This window comes from Littorina saxatilis, linkage group LG17 (assembly GCF_037325665.1).
Source record: "Littorina saxatilis isolate snail1 linkage group LG17, US_GU_Lsax_2.0, whole genome shotgun sequence".
Taxonomy (NCBI): domain Eukaryota; kingdom Metazoa; phylum Mollusca; class Gastropoda; order Littorinimorpha; family Littorinidae; genus Littorina; species Littorina saxatilis.
The window spans coordinates 27013065-27031505 of record NC_090261.1 but is presented as its reverse complement, the minus strand read 5'-3'; the positions used below and the strand labels follow the sequence as shown (position 1 = coordinate 27031505).

The window sequence follows — 18441 nt, the reverse complement described above, 5'->3', positions numbered from 1 at the left end:
AATTGTTTTTCACTAAACGTAATGCTTTGAGAAACGAATAAGGTTCTCTGTGTGAAATAATTAGAGAAAATAGTATGGAATGTGGGATACATTTTGTCCTCAGTTGTGAGGGATGACCTCTGTACATTTGTAATTACCCTGGGTGATATTGCAAAAGGTGATGTTTGATTGATGGATAAATTATGTGATCAGAGATTAATTTGTGAATATCTAATGTGAGGATGTACACATTATGTGCATTCTACAAAACTGTGTTTTGATAGCTTTATGCCTGTGATTATGTTCGTGTATGTGAGAATAAGTGACTTGAGATTACTGGTACAATTTTCATGTACATATTCGAATTACACCTACTTGGGCATTTTGCCTTATCAGTGCAAAATTGTTTCAAGGGAATGTTTATTTTGTTGTAAAATAAATATTTTACAGACAGTGACACCGTTGAAATGCATTTAATGGAAGTTACCTTTCGCAAACTTTAATGTCGCTAACAACTACTGAACTAGCTATACTCTTACTGTTAAGTTAAGACGCACGAGTCCTTCCCGACCCCCCGCGGGTTAGGGGGAAGAATTTACCCGATGCTCCCCAGCATGTCGTAAGAGGCGACTAACGGATTCTGTTTCTCCTTTTACCCTTGTTAAGTGTTTCTTGTATAGAATATAGTAAATTTTTGTAAAGATTTTAGTCGAGCAGTATGTAAGAAATGTTAAGTCCTTTGTGCTGGAAACTTGCATTCTCCCAGTAAGGTCATATATTGTACTACGTTGCAAGCCCCTGGAGCAAATTTTTGATTAGTGCTTTTGTGAACAAGAAACAATTGACAAGTGGCTCTATCCCATCTCCCCCCTTTCCCCGTCGCGATATAACCTTCGTTGTTGAAAACGACGTTAAACACCAAATAAAGAAAGAAAGATCCGAATGCTTCCTGTGCAGAGTTAGAATTTTTTTTAATGAATTAAAAGCTTAAAAGCTCCTAGCAGCTTCTTTAAGAAACATACGCATGTCGAAAAAAGTGTGATTCTGCATGAAAAGCAGTCAGGATGTTGATTTTTGGTATGTGTGTTAGTGGAAGGTTGGTCGTATCCCATGCAAAAAGCCTGGACAGATCTGAGATGTAGATTCGAGTGTTTACACGCGAAGGACTGTGCCAGTAACCAAACAAACTGATATGGCCACCCAAATTGTGTCTGTCAGTTTTTGTGTTTTTATGTAACACAACCATGGTTGACAACATGAAGTTGAACACGAAATGATTAATCCAGAAGACAGATACATCTTTACGAATATGTAAATATATGTATTGATTGTGTTAAAAAAAAACCACACACACACGAAATGAACCATTCAAAAACAGAAGAACAGAAAGTGGTTTAACATTCAAAAGTACCACACCCTGATGGATTGGTTGGTAATTTGCATGAACACTCCCTTTCATTTCCAGTCAAAAAACAGAATTATAGAAAGTGGTTCCAAATTCAAAAGTATCAAACCCTAATGGATTGGTTGGTCATTTATATCATAGAGCACTACGAAACAACCAAGCAGTGGTGCTTTGATTTGACTTACAGGTTGCTTGGAAATGATCCAGCTCAAAACAGAATTAACAAAAAAGGAAAGTGATTCAGTCAAAATTCAAAAGTACAAATCCATGGCGGCCGGGATTGGTCGGTCACAAGCACAAAGCGCTTTTAACTAATAATTTAAATTAGAAGGCATGCTATAAATAATTTATGTTTGTCTGTTAGTGACGTCGTTGACAACCAATCAGAATGGGTTTATCAGAAGTGCACATCGTATCGGCTGCCAATCTGATCGTTTCCTGAAACAAAAAAGTGATCGTGTATCTCTCAAATATTACATTCGACTCGCAAACGTAAACTGAGAAAGGATACACAATCTAATAGGTCTCGAACATATAGCCAAATAGGTTGAATGGACATGAAAAACAACCAACCAACTAACAAACGCACAAGTACATTTAACACGTATGTCCCTGCGCGTACCCCAACTAAAACATTAATTCCCGTATTATTTCATTCAAACTTTATATGCCATTAAAGGCCCTCCACTTGGCTATCGGCCACACTTTTCGGATCACAGATTTCTGTTATAGGTATCACGTGACCGTCGTCGCCGAAGACAAAAACGTGAGGTACCATTTAAAAAATCGACAAAAATTCAGAATAGGCACAACCTGACAACTTTTACATACAAAGAAGAAAGAAAAATCAGTCATCAATCCAGAACAGGTTGTTTTGTTTTGCTATCTTGCGTATCAATTGTGCCATGTCATTTCTACTGATGCAGGTGTGGAGCGCACGAGCAGTAGAACACGAGATTTGTTTGCGTCCATTTTGAGGGGTACCATGACCAAAAAAAGCGCTGTATTTCAGCAATGACTTAATGGATTACTTCGAAACTTTCATTTTGGGGTTACCCTTACTTCGACGGCGGTCACGTGATACCTATAACAGAAATCTGTGATCCGAAAAGTGTGGCAGATAGCCAAGTGCAGGGCCTTTAATGGCATATAAAGATTGATTGAAATGACACGGGAATGAATGTTTTTGTTGGGGTGCAATAATTTGCTTGCACAGTTTACGTGGCCTTACCGGTGTCTCCTTGATCTTGACGAACCGGAAGTGTCTGAGGACGGAAACAACAGCCATTTTGGCTTCATACAAAGCCAGTCGCTTCCCGATACACTGACGAGGGCCAACTCCGAACACAATATCACTCAGCAGCTTTGGAATTCTGTCTTGGTTTTTCTTGTCAAACCTGAAAAAGAAACAAATAATGCATCTAGTTGAAGTCGGCGTGACCCTTGTCTTTTAATTCAGACAAACTATTGATGACACAGTTGTTCATAACAAAAACCCTTCAGCTCTGCTTGCTGATGGTCCCATGTAAAATCCTGGCCAGATCTTAGAGCCGAATCCCGCAGTGGGGCACTGCGGTTATGAAATTAAAAGCCCCTCCTGTTTTTGGAACCGCAGGAGCTTTCTAGTTTGCTGTTAGGTAGATTTTTGGTTCCTCTTTCCTGTCATGCTCTCTTTTTCTTCATGAATTCTTTTCTTTTTTCTGCCTTCTTGCTCATTCACCTGTATTTTTTCCAAAAATCTCTTCTCTTGCCGCTTGTCTCGCGATTCATGTATAGTTTAATCTGTTAGTGTTCTGATGTGGGTCCAGCAGTAGATAGGTTAAGCCTATTTTAACATACTGGAAACTGGTAATCTTCCAGTAGGTATTAATTTAGTTTTACTAAAGCCTGCTGGGACACAAGTAATGGGTTAGTGCATTTGTAAACAGGAATCGCTTGACAAGTGGCCCCCTTCATCCCCCCCCCCCCCTTCCTCGTCCTGATATGGCTCTGCGTAGTCGGCTGGACCATGGACGTTAAGCAACAAATAAACAAACAAACTTAGAGCCGAATCGTCTACACGGGAAGTAATGTGCCATTATATGCATGTTACATATCTTGCAACACGACTGGTTAAAGACAAACGATAGCGATTTAACAAACCAAGACTTCGAAAGTTAAACCTCTGACCTCAAACGTTCGAGAAGACATCGTAATACAAACAATGGTGTCACGAATTTAATTCAGCATACAACTCCCATGTATAATCAGCCATCGACCACCATGGCGTTCACCTTTCTGGGCGGAAGACATGGGGATTGGGAAAGTAGTGTTCATCTTTCATCAGGGAATAGATGGATGTTCCCACGCTGGACCCAGCAGGAATCTTCACGCCGTGGATCGTTCTCTCTTCTGAAGCTTTGCGAGCAATCCTGTGAAAAGTTCAAATCTTGAATGATTTATTTTTTTTACACAAAGGATTATGCGTAATGTCTAAAGGACACACGCGCAAAAACATACGCACGCACTTGCGCGCGCGCACAAATTACGCAAGCACGCGCAGGAACTTTTTTTCAATTTCAATTTCAATATGAAGCTTATATAGCGCGTATTCCGTGGGTACAGTTCTAAGCGCTTGTCGAAGAGCAACACAGGACTAACAAAGAAACTAACATCTTCAGACGGACACGAACCCTATCACACACTAGCAAACCCTGGTAAACAAACAACTCACCGGCCTACACTGACATGCATGCACCTTCGCATAAACTGACTGGAAAAAACGGTCGTATACATGTACTCAAGCACCTGAGTAATTCCAAGGTAAGAAAAACAAACTACCCAGTATCTTAGCTGCTTTAATGGTATAGCCCTTCCGGTGTGAACGACTGGACTCAGCATGATCTCAGTCTGGTCAGGATTGCACATGGGGGAAGACCATTCCTTCACTTGGACACATACTAAGAATGAAATCTTGTTTGCTTTCTGTGCAAAGTGGAATATTTTTTTAAGAATTCAATTCTTAACGGACACAAACGTCAGTCTGTAAAATCCATTCACTAAACAAATCTCACCCTGCACATGAGGCAGTCATGGCGTTGATTGTTGCTGATTGTCCAAGCGGCGACGGGATGTTTTCATCCCATGTACACGCCTGTCAGTCGTCCCTCATGCACATTGCTTCCCGTGTAAACAGTGCGGCTCACCGTCTCAGATCTGATCAGGTACTTTACATGGGACAAGACCATCCCATCCCTCTTGGTCACATACCAAAATTGAACATTATACGTGCTCTCTGAACGGCACGGTTGGCCTAGTCAGTGGTAAGGCGTCCGCCCCGTGATCGGGAGGTCGTGGGTTCGAACCCCGGCCGGGTCATACCTAAGACTTTAAAATTGGCAATCTAGTGGCTGCTCCGCCTGGCGTCTGGCATTATGGGGTTAGTGCTAGGACTGGTTGGTCCGGTGTCAGAATAATGTGACTGGGTGAGACATGAAGCCTGTGCTGCGACTTCTGTCTTGTGTGTGGCGCACGTTATATGTCAAAGCAGCACCGCCCTGATATGGCTCTTCGTGGTCGGCTGGGCGTTAAGCAAACAAACAAACAAACAAACAAACAAACGAACAAACGTGCTCTCTGTGCACAGTGGGAATTGGTTTTTTTATTTTTATGAAATTCATGTCGTAAAAGCCACCTCTAAAAAAAAAATTTAAGGAAATTATTGTTTCTTCAAAACACTTAGTTCTACTCACCACGAAAAGCAGCCACGATGTTGATTTTCGGTGTGTGTCTTAGTGGAGGGATGATGGTCTTCTCTCATGTAAAAGCATGGCCAGATATGAGACGGTGAGCCCAACTGTTTTCACGAGAAGGAGTGTGACTTTTACGTGGGCCAAATATAATATAAAAACAAACAAAAACAAAAACCACGTTGAACCTTAAAACTGTTAACCTTTAAACCTTGAAACCTTAAACCTTGAACTTTGAAACCTTGAAACTTGAACCTTGACATGACGCGTAAGAGGAAGAAGAGAACAAGCGTAAAGGCAACTCACAGCGGTAGTGGAGGGAAGAGCCTCAATGCTTCACGGTAGCAGCAGTCCAGATATGGAATGTCCTTCACATTTTCATAGCTTGCCTCCTTCTCCTGAAATATTTTAGAAGCTTACAACAATGCAGAAATTGTTGGAACATGAAACACAACTGTTTAGTGGCAATCTCAGTTATTCGGCGGGTTCGTCGATGCAATAAGCGACTTCACTCGTGCGAACCAGTGCAATATCTTAAACAGTGTGTGTGTGTGTGTGTGTGTGTGTATGCGCACGCGCGGTGTGTGTGTGTCCGTGCGTGTGTGTGTGTGTGTGTGTGTGTGTGTGTGTGTGTGTGTGTGTGTGTGTGTGTGTGTGCCACGGTGACAGAGAGATCTATACAGAGACAGATAGGGAGAGAGAAATAAACATTAACAGAGACAGAAGACAAAGCGATGATAAACCTATCGCAGCTTCAGAGGCAAATCTGCCACAGAGAACAACAGTCATACAGATATATCAATTAAAGAACTTACATCTCCGATCTCATCCACAATAGCGCGGTAGAGTTTCTCCTGCACAGGGGGGTTGGTGGCCAGCAGGTAAAAGAGGAACTGGAGGGAGATGGACGTTGTGTCGTATCCAGCCACAAAGAACGTGATGCCTTGGGACACTATCTCGTCCGTCGACAGACCTGTGCATGCTACGACTCAATTTCAACAGACCAATTCCGGAAATAACTCTGTCGGGTTTGTTTGGGTTGTGAAAGATTGAATGCCCTTGCTTTTTACTCGGACGAACATTGGAGGGGCCAATCACTAGCGAGGGGTGTGTCGGAAACACGTGGACAGGAGCACGTGTCAAGTTATTTGTCAGAGGAAAACCAAGGGTACTCACTCTTTCACAATTGACCCATACTAACCCGACGGAATTTTTTATTATTACAATCGTCTATTTGCAGGACAGATGTCTTCCTTCCCGGCCTTCGAAAACAATTTGTGCATAAATTTCAATTGACGATTTCCGGGAAAAACCCACTCTGTCAGGATTTTATGCGTTGTGGAGGAGTTGCAAGACTTTCCCTTGTTTGTCCTTGCTTTCCCATAGACACACTGAGGCAAGCTGCATGTGACATTGTAGGGTCTTGGTCGACATTTTCATTGCTACTATCGTTTTCCGGACATTAAAACAAGGGAAAGCAACTCTTCAACAATCCATAAAACATTGACAGATTTATTTCCGAACATCGTCTATTCGCATGTGTGTGTGTGTGTGTGTGTGTGTGTGTGTGTGTGGTGTGTGTGTGTGTGTGATTGTGTGTGTCACGGTTCGTGTGTGTTTGTATGTGTGTGTGCGTGCGTGTATGTGCGTGCGTGTGCGTGTTTGTGTGTGTGTGTGTGTGTATGTGTGTGTGTGTGTAATTTTCTTGCTTTATAATTCTAATGCTCAAAAATTCGGGTCGCGCTCTCTCAGTGAAGATGGAAGCCAAGCAGGGACCAGAGTCGCACTTGTGTCGGTGTTTAGATGAAGTGAACCCACCTGCTCTTCTTGAAGAACGATACCGTATCAGAATCATTAATAGAAATTGACAAGGGTCCATCCCTGCATAAAAACACACTTTCCAACTGCCACGAAATCGTTTCTTTTTAAGTGAGACTGAGAAACTACGCAACACACTAATTGCATTTCCATCGTATATTGGATACAACAACTGCCCATTTGTTTATCAGATACAACAACTGCCCTTTTGTTGATCAGATACAACAACTGCCCATTTGTTGATCAGATACAACAACTTCCCTTTTGTTGATCAGATACAACAACTGCCCATGTGTTGATCAGATACAACAACTTCCCTTTTGTTGATCAGATACAACAACTGCCCATTTGTTGATCAGATACAACTGCCCTTTTGTTGATCAGATACAACAACTTCCCTTTTGATTATCAGATACAACAACTTCCCTTTTGTTGATCAGATACAACTTCCCTTTTGTTTATCAGATACCCAACATACTGAATGGACATGAGAAATATTTGGTAAAGGTTGAAGTCACTCACTTTTCTCGTGTAAGTTATTGTTTGTCTCTGCACCGCTTGCCTCAGCATTCAGCATCAGCTGCATCAGATCTGGGCTTGTCTGCAGAAAGACACAATCAAAGACTGTCACATACGAGGGGCGACTGAAAAGTTGATAACAACATCGGAAGGACCGGGATCGAAATTGGTAGAGTTCCGTTGTCGTCTGTCATATGAGCGTTGATGCGTTGAGCTGTCGTTATGCGCCATACATGGCCCAGCTCATCCGGCTTCAGCGTGTTTTTATATCGGAGTGGTCCTTCTCCTAGACTGGTGGCTTTACAGGGCTGTCGAGTCCAGTCTACCCGGCTATTTGGCCATAGCTGGCTGGTTTGTTTATCTGAGGTGACCTTCCCCAGGGCTAGAACTTAAGATGCGGCTCTTGATCGCATGATGCTCCCGTCATTGGAGACCTGGGGTATTTCTTGAGTGTAACAGTGCCACCTGTTACCCCGCCCCATCCTGTTGGAAGCACCGCCAGTTGGTCCGCGACTGCTTATTCGTCCTGGCAAGCCTGGCTTATTTCGCAGCTAACCTCCATATCTGAAGGCCATCACACTATCCGCCACCTGTGAACGCGCCTGGTTGGGGGTGGTCGCCCCTACTGTCCCAGGTGGTAGAGTTCAAAATTAGGAAACAATTTCTGGAAACTAGGTAGCTCTGAATTTTCAAGCTTTGCTCAATGATTTTGGACACCTCGAATGGTTTGAAAAACACGAAAACTATCAGGAAATCATTTTTCAAATGAGGAATTCCCGATTTTCGGATGTGAACTTTCATTCCTTGAATGAGCTACCCCACGGCCTTAAAACAAGCATGTCTTGTTGAATATGACTTTAAGTGTGTTTTTACTGAATGTCAACGTGTCTGAATCAGGCTTACATGTTTACAATGTAAAAATTGTCTTCTTAATGGAGCTTACCAGTACCCTTGAATTGAACCATACACGCTGTTTACATAAAGTCTTTTGGATTGGCTCGTGCCCCATCCTACCCACACCCCCCTGAACAATTGGCTCAAATCAAATCAAATCAAATCAAAATCAAAGTAACTGTGCCGGCTTTTCCATTGTTATCATAGTGTTGGCTTTCTCAATCACAAAAATGTGTTGGCCATGATCATATTTTAGATAAATGCAACAGAAGGGGCACATGTTACTCGGCTGTAGCAATACGCAATATGTCGATATGTTTTATAGTATGACATAAAATGTAGGGCATAAAGCGTACGACATAAAACCTACAACATGAAACATACAATTTCCCTGTCAGAATAGAGCACATAGCGCTTCCCTGACAGCTATATTCGCTTTACAATGCAAAAAAACACCCAAAAACACATTTGGTATTTAGAGATAACTAAAAATGATGCTTCTCCTTCCATTGGCTGCGTTTTCATACACACAAAAAATGTACATGTAATAATAATAATACGAATATTTATAACGCGCACATATCTCACCAACAGGCGACTCAAGGCGCACATACACTCATTCACACACACGGAGACTTAAAGTCACTAACACACACACACCATCAACCATTAAAATATGTACAGTTATTCAGGGTGGGATGGGGTGGGCAGTGTAGAATGCATGGATTATTTGGAAAAAAGGAATATCTTGAGTGCAGATTTGAATGATTCGAGGGACTGTTGTTGACGGAGGGGGAGAGGTAGTGTGTTCCATTGGCTAGGTGCTTGGAAAGAAAATGAGCGTTGACCTGCTGTTTTGAGTTTGGTGTGGGGGATGTTGAGCTTGAGGGAGTATGCAGAAACACTTCAAAACAATGATAAAGGAAACAGCACGATCTTTAATTAGGCCAAACAAAAATATATGTTGGTTTAGGGTAACGTGACCAAAAAAGATAGGGTCGGTAGGTCGGCTTTTTTATTATTTTTTTATTATTTTTTTTATTTTTTAAAGATTTAGTCGAGTTTAAAGGAAGTTACTTCCATTAGTCTCGGTATGGTTCGCAAAATGTGTCAAAAGTAGATTTTTTTGTTGAGAAATGACAAAAAAGTTTAGGGTCGGCGGGAAAAAATAGGATCGGTCGGGTTACCCTAAACCAACATATTATATTTTTATTTGGCCTAACTATCACGTGTCACCTTCTTTGAGTGGTTCCGTCTGTCTTCCACCAGTTTTTGAATGGTGCTGACCACGAACCGTGTTTCTTTGTCCGGCAAGACACTGCAGCCAAGCCATTTCAAGGCAGGAACAAGGAATGGAAAGGCGGCTAGAACAAAAAGTTTGAAACATATACAAACATGCACCACTCTCTGTCTTTGTCTGTCCCTGTCTCTCTGTCTCTGTCTGTCTGCCTCTCTATCTTTATCTCTCTCTTTATCTCTTTATCTCTTTGTCTCTTTGTCTCTTTGTCTCTCTCTCTCTCTCTCTCTCTCTCTCTCTCTCTCTCTCTCTCTCTCTCTCTCTCTCTCTCTCTCTCTCTCTCTCTCTCTCTCTCTCTCTCTCTCTCTCTGTTCACCTCTCAAATGTTTTTGGAATCAGGAACGGACAAGGAATAAGATGAAATTGTTTTTAAATCGATTTCGGAAATTTAATTTTAGTCATAATTTTTATATTTTTAATTTTCAGAGCTTGTTTTTAATCCGAATATAACATATTTATATGTTTTTGGAATCAGAAAATGATGAAGAATACGATAAACGTAATTTTGGATCGTTTTATAAAAAAATACTTTTAATTACAATTTTCAGATTTTTAATGACCAAAGTCATAAATTAATTTTTAAGCCTCCAAGCTGAAATGCAATACCAAAGTCCGGCCTTCGTCGAAGATTGCTTGGCCAAAATTTCAATCAATTTGATTACAAAATGAGGGTGTGACAGTGCCGCCTCAACTTTTACAAAATGCCGGATATGACGTCATCAAAGACATTTATCGAAAAAAGTAAAAAAGTCTGGGGATATCATACCCAGGAACTCTCATGAAAAATTTCATAAAGATCGGTCCAGTAGTTTAGTCTGAATCGCTCAACACACACACACACGCACAGACACACACACACACACATACACCTCGACCCTCGTCTCGATTTCCCCTCTATGTTAAAACATTTAGTCAAAACTTGACTAAATGTAAAAAGAAAGATTGAGAGAGAAAGATAGCGAGAGAAGGATAGAATGAGAGAGAGAGAGAGAGAGAGAGAGAGAGAGAGAGAGAGAGAGAGAGAGAGAGAGAGAGAGAGAGAGAGAGAGAGAGAGTGTGTGTGTCACCCTCTGTGTGTGTATATGTGCGTTCGTTCGTTCGTGCGTGCGTGCGCGCGTGCGCGCGTGTCTGTCAGTTTGCCTGTTTGTCTCTGTTTTTCTTTCTTTCTTTCTTTCTTTCCTTCTTTCTTTCTTTCTGTCTGTCTTTCTTTCTTTCTTTCTTTACTATCTCCTTTTCTGTCTCTGTTTTCCGTACAGCATCTTTAATTGGTGAAGGTATTGTCACTTACAAGCAAGAACGGCTGGCAGGGTGACCAGACTACTAAGCCCCAGCACGGCTTTGGCGTTGTTCAAAAACGTATTATCGTCCTCTGCCTGAGAGTTGGTCTCCAATCCTAGCCCGGTTCCTGCTATGACGTCAAGCGTATAGGCTCCGAACAGTCTTCAACAGGGGGAGGTAATGGCAGACACACGTAAGTAGCACGACAAGACAACGCATCTCGCACGGCATTTAAACGATTCACAAAAGAATCTTTTATTTCCATACAGCTAATTAACCGATATGAACAAAGTTGAACAGAATTGAATTGAATTAAACTGAAATGAGATTTACATATCTGAATTAATTTGAATCTTACTATGCTTCATGTTACGAGACAATGACAAAAACAGAAACACAGACAGACAGACAGACAGACAGACAGACGGACGTACAATACAGTAAACCCCTCGACTCCCGCCTCCCCGCCCCTCCACCGCTACGACTTAACATCCAACCCTTCTGCCTGACTACACAGACAGAAATCCGTCAACAACAAAACATTTAGACAATGAATGTCAGTCTTCTCACTCACAATGAAAAAGAGTCAAGCAAAATACGATACCATAATGAATTAAAGTTCCGTTTATAAACCGATAACATGCGAAAAAAGCAAATAGTTTTTCACCTGCACTAGTCTGCTAAAAAAGAAAAGAGACTAACACTGACAGGTATTATAATAAACACCCACACACACACACACACACACACACACACACACACACACACACACACACACTGAATGCACAATGAATGCCTTTGTGCTGATGCAAGTAAACTAGAGGTAAACTAGAGGTATTACTTAGGTCACGTAGAGATACTAAGAACGTATCTATGTATAGGACAATGCACATTCCTGTGCTATTTGGAAACACGCCAAATGCAAAATAAATTTGAGAGAAATAGCCCAGCTCTGTAGCACACAATCCTAGTACTTGTCTGTCCACGTGCTTAATAATTACACACGAAAGCTTGTGTTGGAACAGCGATGTCACAGATGTACCGTAGATAAATAATAAATCTTACTCTTTCACGCGCAGAGGTTTTCCTTGGCGTACAGACTCATCAATGCTGGTGATCAAATTCTGGCAACATCGCTTGACGAAGCAGTCCATCTGGACATACGCAACAAGCACATCAACATTATTTACAGCAGAGAAATAATAAAGTATGCCGATTCTGAAGTATGCATTTAGTTAGTCGTGGAAAAAGAGGATTCCTTCTAGCACATTGAAGGCACCGAGAAACAAAATATTTTCTTTCTATAGTAGACCTGCAGAATTAGGGGGATGTGGGGAACGTCCTTTTTGTATCCTTTGCGAAAGTGCAGGAGGGTGAATTGGTGAAGCCAGTTGGTCAAAACGATTTATTTAAATATTTCGCAAAGAACATCGCCGCACAAATAATTTAATCATATCAAATTCAGGGATCGCGTTTACGCACGATTTTTGCGTATTTGACGCATTTTAAAAGTCGCTGACGCGTTTTTTTCGCCGCGCCGCGTAAGCCATACGCAAAAATATTGTAACTTTTTCTTGTCTTCACGCAGCGCTTTTGCTCTGACTTAATAATCACCCGATCCTGAAACTGACAATAGGGCTCGAGAAGTGACGACACACATGAAATCTGCGCGTCAAAACTAAAGTCCGTTTCTTTTTGCATCGAAGTATCGCAAACGAACGTAACGAGGGTATTACCAGATAATGTCTTGTCGGATAATGAAACAGACATTAGCTGCTCTCCCATCTCGCGCTTCCAAAAGGCGGAAAGTGTGTCTAGTCGTATTAGAGCGGGAAACAAACTCGCAAGGCCCGAAGGTTGGAGACAGCAGGGGTGTTATTCGACAGGCGTGCGCGGAGTTCGACAGGAAAACTCGCCGTATTTAGGTAAGGAGTGTCTTTCGTGCGTGTTTTGTTTGTGTCTGTACGTGTTTTCGTAGTACGCAAAAATATTGGTCCGTGACGCGTTTTTTTCGTTTCGTTGCGTATGACTTACGCGTTTTTTAAAAAGCTAGCGCGATCCCTGATCAATGCAGCACAACGACCAATGTTTAGTACGCGTGCTCTATAACCAAATAACATTAAAGCAGACGCTTGTAATCTACAAAGCGTAAAAACTGTGTCAAACAAGAAATTCCTCCGAGGTAGGAAAAACACCCCCGTTGGTCAAAGGGAAATAACCATTCTCACTGCCACCAACTGAGAAGGTTATTTCCCTTTGACCATTAATATGTCCCTCTATAAGTCCTTGTAGAATCTTAATCCACCAATAACTCCCTAACCGTGTGTTTGACTGGTCCCAATTTTTGTAAGGACCGTCTCAGGAATGTATAGAACCTGTTCACCAAGTTTGGTGACGATCGGTCCGTTCATTCTTGAGATCTATATGCGAACACAAACACACAAACACACAAACAAACAAACAAACAAACACATCGACCGAATCCTATACACACCCCTATACCGGGGGTGTAAAAATAGTGGAGTAAGTGATACAAGGAAACACAACCGTTTACGTGATGTTCGAATCTTATTTTTTTTGTTTAGACTGACTTATCACTATTACCATACATAAAGTTCCCGCAGTGGGGCACTGCGGTTATGAAATTAAAGGCCCCTCCTGTGTTTGGAACCGCAGGAGCTTTCTAGTTTGCTGTTAGGTAGATTTTTGGTTCCTCTTTCCTGTCATGCTCTCTTTTTCTTCATGAATTCTTTTCTTTTTTCTGCCTTCTTGCTCATTCACCTGTATTTTTTCCAAAAATCTCTTCTCTTGCCGCTTGTCTCGCGATTCATGTATAGTTTAATCTGTTAGTGTTTTGATGTAAGTCCAGCAGTAGATAGGTTAAGCCTATTTTAACATACTGGAAACTGGTAATCTTCCAGTAGGTATTAATTTAGTTTTACTAAAGCCTGCTGGGACACAAGTAATGGGTTAGTGCATTTGTAAACAGGAATCGCTTGACAAGTGGCCCCCTTCATCCCCCCCTTCCTCGTCCTGATATGGCTCTGCGTAGTCGGCTGGACGTTAAGCAACAAATAAACAAACAAACAAACAATACATAAAGTAGTCTGCGGTCAAAATGTCAAAATCGGAGACATTCTGATCAGTCATCGCTCAACGGCTATCGCCAGTTATCTCTCTGACAGGACGCTAAAGTCCTACGCGTATCTATCAAAACAAGAATACAGAGTTATCTCCCATATGTTGTTCTCGAGCAGTGTTCGCGAGACGAAAATGATTGCAGATTGGCCGACTTCGACAGTGATCTCCGTTCTGTTCTTCACAGTTATGATAAAGACATCGTTCTAAGGTCAAAACAAGTCGAAATTGTGGGACTGCTGCCGGAAGGAGACCGTAATATATGGTTGCATCACTGTCAAAACATCGTCTGCTCCAGCGAGCGCCGAAACCAAACGGTTGATTATCACGTGACACTTTTGCCATATTTAGAGTTGTTTGCACAGTAAATACAGCCGCGAAAAATAGCTCGCTTGAAACTGTCTTACATATCAATTCCTTTGTAATTTAAAAATTACACAACACCATGAAAAATCATTATCGACGATCGCGAATCTGCTTATATCCATAACACATTACGAAAAGATCTAAATATGTAAAAATAAAATCGATTTCCTCGCCAGACAAGGAAAACCAAGGCATCCTGTCAGGGATAGAATGTGCCCAACTCATTTTGACCTGAGGTCAGGATGAATCGGAGAGTGCTGACAGGGTATTATATTGAGAGTGATAACTTAGTATAATAATCGCATGATCAGCGTTTGACAGTCTCAAAATGAAATCCACATCTGATATAGGAAATCAAACGTCCGTTGAAAAAAATCTCATTACTCATCCAAGGCCAAAGTCTCAAATGAATATTTCCAATTGCGATCAATAATTGATCAATAATAATTAATTCTTATATATAAATACAAGGGAATAACACAAGTCGTTGCAAGAAATAAATCTTGTATTAAACCCAACAGGATATGTTTGATTGATTTTGTCAGGGAGTTCATTCCAGATAATTATGCTAGGTCTTGGTTGCTTTATGCATCCGGTGTGTGTTTCCGTGAAAAAATGCACAGAGGAAGTGGTCAGCAGTCACAAGTCACGTGACTGCTGAGAACCAAAGGGAACTAACTCAATCATTTCTGATGATTACTATTTATATTCGCCTGTGGAGTGTGAACTTGTACAAACCACGTAATGCCATATTTCGTTACTTTTTTTGCAAAATGGGATACCGGGAACTAAATTTGATTATTAGTTGCATACGGTTGCATTTCTGGATCTAGGGTATAAAGACGTAAAACATATATTACGAAGATGAATTAACAAATAGCATAGCTAAATCACGCAGGTTTAGACAGTTAAATGGATAAAATTCGTACACAGGAAGGGTGAACAAATACAAATAACAAGGGGCCAGCTCTCACCCACCATTTTGAGTTTACAGGAGCTGAAAGAAGGATTCATGATGTTCCTTAGTCGTTTCCACTGATCGCCGCCTACCAGTGACACGCCCAGGTCCACTGGGTATGGTAGCAAGGGGATATCTGGGGCCTGTTACATCAAACTAAGTTCCCGTCATCATCATCAACGTCATCATCATCATCATTATCGTCATCATCATTATCGTCATCATTATCGTCATCATCATTATCGTCATCATCATTATCGTCATCATCATCATTATCGTCATCGTAGTCGTCATCATCGTCGTCATCGTCGTCCTCATCGTCCTCCTCCTCATCCTCATCATCTTCATTATCATCATCATCATCATCGTCGTCGTCGTCGTCGTCATCGACCTTCCCTTTCTTTGCTCTGTTCCTTGTTTACTCTTCATCGACAATGTTAAGATTGGTTTTTTCTCCTCAATTAGTGCAATCAGTTGTCAGTGCTAGCCCAACTAGCAGGACTTGACAATGAGCACGTGTTTTTCTCGTAGCGACAAAATATGTTTACAATTCACGGTTTAAAAATCCGTTGAGAGCCTGGACAAAAGCAATACTGAATATTTACACGTAAAAGCAACATGTTCTAATAAACAGACCGATGTTTAAAAACAGATAGACTACTAACGTTCCAAAATTCAGAATAAAGAAATGTCCATGTCAGTGAACTGTGACTGTAACGTTTTGTTTTGTCATAAATTAAACGTTCCAATAACCTACCATTCGTTCCTCCGAAAACGGCGTATGGCTGCCTAAATGGCGGGGTAAAAAACGGTCATACACGTAAAATTCCACTCGTGCAAAAAACACGAGTGTACGTGGGAGTTTCAGCCCACGAACGCAGAAGAAGAACCTACCATTCTTGATTTTTGAAACAAATCGAAGACTCACCCTGAAAGAGAAGTTGTTGAAATCCTTGACGAACACCTCTTTCAGGATGTCGAGGTCATTGGTTATTAACATTGGCTCTCTCATCAGGTAGATTCTGAGATTAAAGGGACATTTACGAAAAACCCTATATCATTGAATGTTCTCTTATTCACACGCAGGACAGCAAATTATACAAAAAATTAAAAGAAATGAAAGAGCATCAATCAATCTCTCCCAGTGTGTGGAACAATATTAGCAAGATTTACTTCAGTCTTGGCAAAGATCAATATAGTTATGCTATATGATTCGTCCACTGGGTATGGTAGCAAGGGGATATCTGGGGCCTGTTACATCAAATTAAGTTCCCGTCATCATCATCAACGTCATGATCATTATTGTTGTCATCATCATCATCATCGTCGTCGTCGTCGTCGTCGTCATCATCGTGGAAATGTCGTTACAGGCACAAATTACAAATTCAAAGGTTTTTCTACAATTTCAAAGTACAAGTATTAAACCCAGATCATTTTCGGAGATAATACTGTCAGTATAAGTTTTATAGTCATCATTCCTCTACAAAAATGCCTATCTGCTCTTCCCAGCTTCTTTCATGCTTTCGTGTTGAGCATCTAACAAGACGTAATGTCCAGTTTACATGTCTAACATTGCCAGAACATCTCCACAATCTCTCTGTCTCACACTTGAACACATTTGAGAGAAAAAAACCGCGACAAACTGTGTACATACCAAATATACTAATGTGAAATACTGCAAAGAGAGGAAAAAACGTTACCTGTAAGTTTTTCCGTATTTTTGACCCCATTCTAAAGTTGCGTTGAAAAATCCCTGAAAAGAAAGAATGTGCTGTGTTATTTCTTGATCTTAATTAATCATCACGGTCATTTACAGCAATGCTACTGCTGTTAGAAAAGGGTCTCAAGCACGGTCTGATCGTCATCGTCATCATCATCGTCATCATCAACGCTGCACCCTTTATTAAACGCGTTACGACGGGCGCAGGCCTGCCAGTGCCTTATACCACACGCGAGCACAGTACCTAGTGAGCACAGAAAAGATCCTGTAATCCATGTTAGAGTTCGGTCGGGTTTTGAAACCAAGCAGGCGTCCTCGGGAATGGGCGTGCGGCTGCCTAAATGGTGACGTAAAAACGTCCATACACGTAAAAACCCACTCGTGCAAAAAAAATTAAAAAATTTAATAAATAAAAATGAAGAACAAACCCAACAACAACAGAAACACGAGTGTACGTCGGAGTTTCAGTCTATGAAAGAAGAAGAAGACGACGACGACGAAGAAGAAGAACAAGAAGAACAAGAAGAACAAGAACAAGAACAAGAACAAGAAGAACAAGAAGAACAAGAACAAGAACAGGAAGAACAAGAACAAGAAGAACAAGAACAAGAACACGAAGAAAAAGAACAAGACAAAGAAGAAAAAGAAAAAGAAACTGTATCTGCGTGGTTCGTCAAAGTATCATTGCTTTTTCCACCACCACCACATATAACACATACCTTTGTGGCGATGGTCCACGCGTTACCGATGAAGGGAAGTGGGGTGGGACCGGTCAGGCCGTGTTGCGACCACAGGGAGAACGGCCAGGTGCCGTACCTGTCAGTAGTAGTCAAACATCCGATACAAACATACTGCTAACGTTCGACAATCAAGAATCAAAAGCAATACTGTTCTGTGTTTCAAGCATGGAGGAGTTGCAAGTTAACTTTCAAAACATGGACAAAAAGACAAGGACACTGAAATCGCAAAACAATAGTGTCTACTCACACATAGATAAGGATGATGACCAGCGTCAACAGTACAATGCTTGACCAGGCTAGCTCCATTCCAAGAGGCTGTGTCACAGTTTGGCTTAACTTCTGTTCCTCTGGCTGGTTGGAGTTTACAATCGCCCCTTTTGCAAAAACACATAGAAACATTACCAGATACAAACGCAACACAGCATAGCACAGCACAGCACAGCACAGCACAACACAACACCACACAACACCACACCACACCACAACAGCAAAGGCGTTAATTTAAAGGCACAGTGCAGCTCACAGCCTTCGTTTTGCGATTTTGTTGCAGCTGAGTGCATTTACAGTTCAAAAATCCTCCTATGGTAGTAAAACAACTACC

The 18441-nt window shown here is 41.3% G+C and overlaps 1 protein-coding gene across 1 annotated transcript; it reads right to left on the bottom strand.

The window, feature by feature from the left end:
• Window positions 1-820: 820 nt before the first annotated feature.
• Window positions 821-18211, bottom strand: LOC138953527 (cytochrome P450 3A24-like). The gene is made up of 14 exons (XM_070325362.1): window positions 18088-18211; window positions 17820-17916; window positions 17081-17133; window positions 16309-16402; window positions 15401-15523; window positions 11984-12072; window positions 10929-11080; window positions 9580-9707; window positions 7453-7531; window positions 5928-6085; window positions 5419-5510; window positions 3658-3795; window positions 2616-2781; window positions 821-1822 (listed from the first exon to the last, which is right to left on the bottom strand). Exons 1-14 carry the CDS (start codon window positions 18144-18146, stop codon window positions 1745-1747), a joined length of 1506 nt encoding a protein of 501 aa, XP_070181463.1. The 5' UTR covers window positions 18147-18211; the 3' UTR covers window positions 821-1744.
• Between the last annotated feature and the right edge of the window lie 230 nt (window positions 18212-18441).

Excerpts from the sequence above, each read along its gene's own strand:
- LOC138953527 (XM_070325362.1), bottom strand. The coding sequence starts at position 18,146 with ATGGAGCTAGCCTGGTCAAGCATTGTACTGTTGACGCTGGTCATCATC. Across the intron at positions 11,081-11,983 it reads AAACCTCTGCGCGTGAAAGA|ACTGTTCGGAGCCTATACGC; the intron begins GTAAGATTTATT and ends CCCCTGTTGAAG. Across the intron at positions 7,532-9,579 it reads GACGGAACCACTCAAAGAAG|ACAAGCCCAGATCTGATGCA; the intron begins GTGACACGTGAT and ends GTCTTTCTGCAG.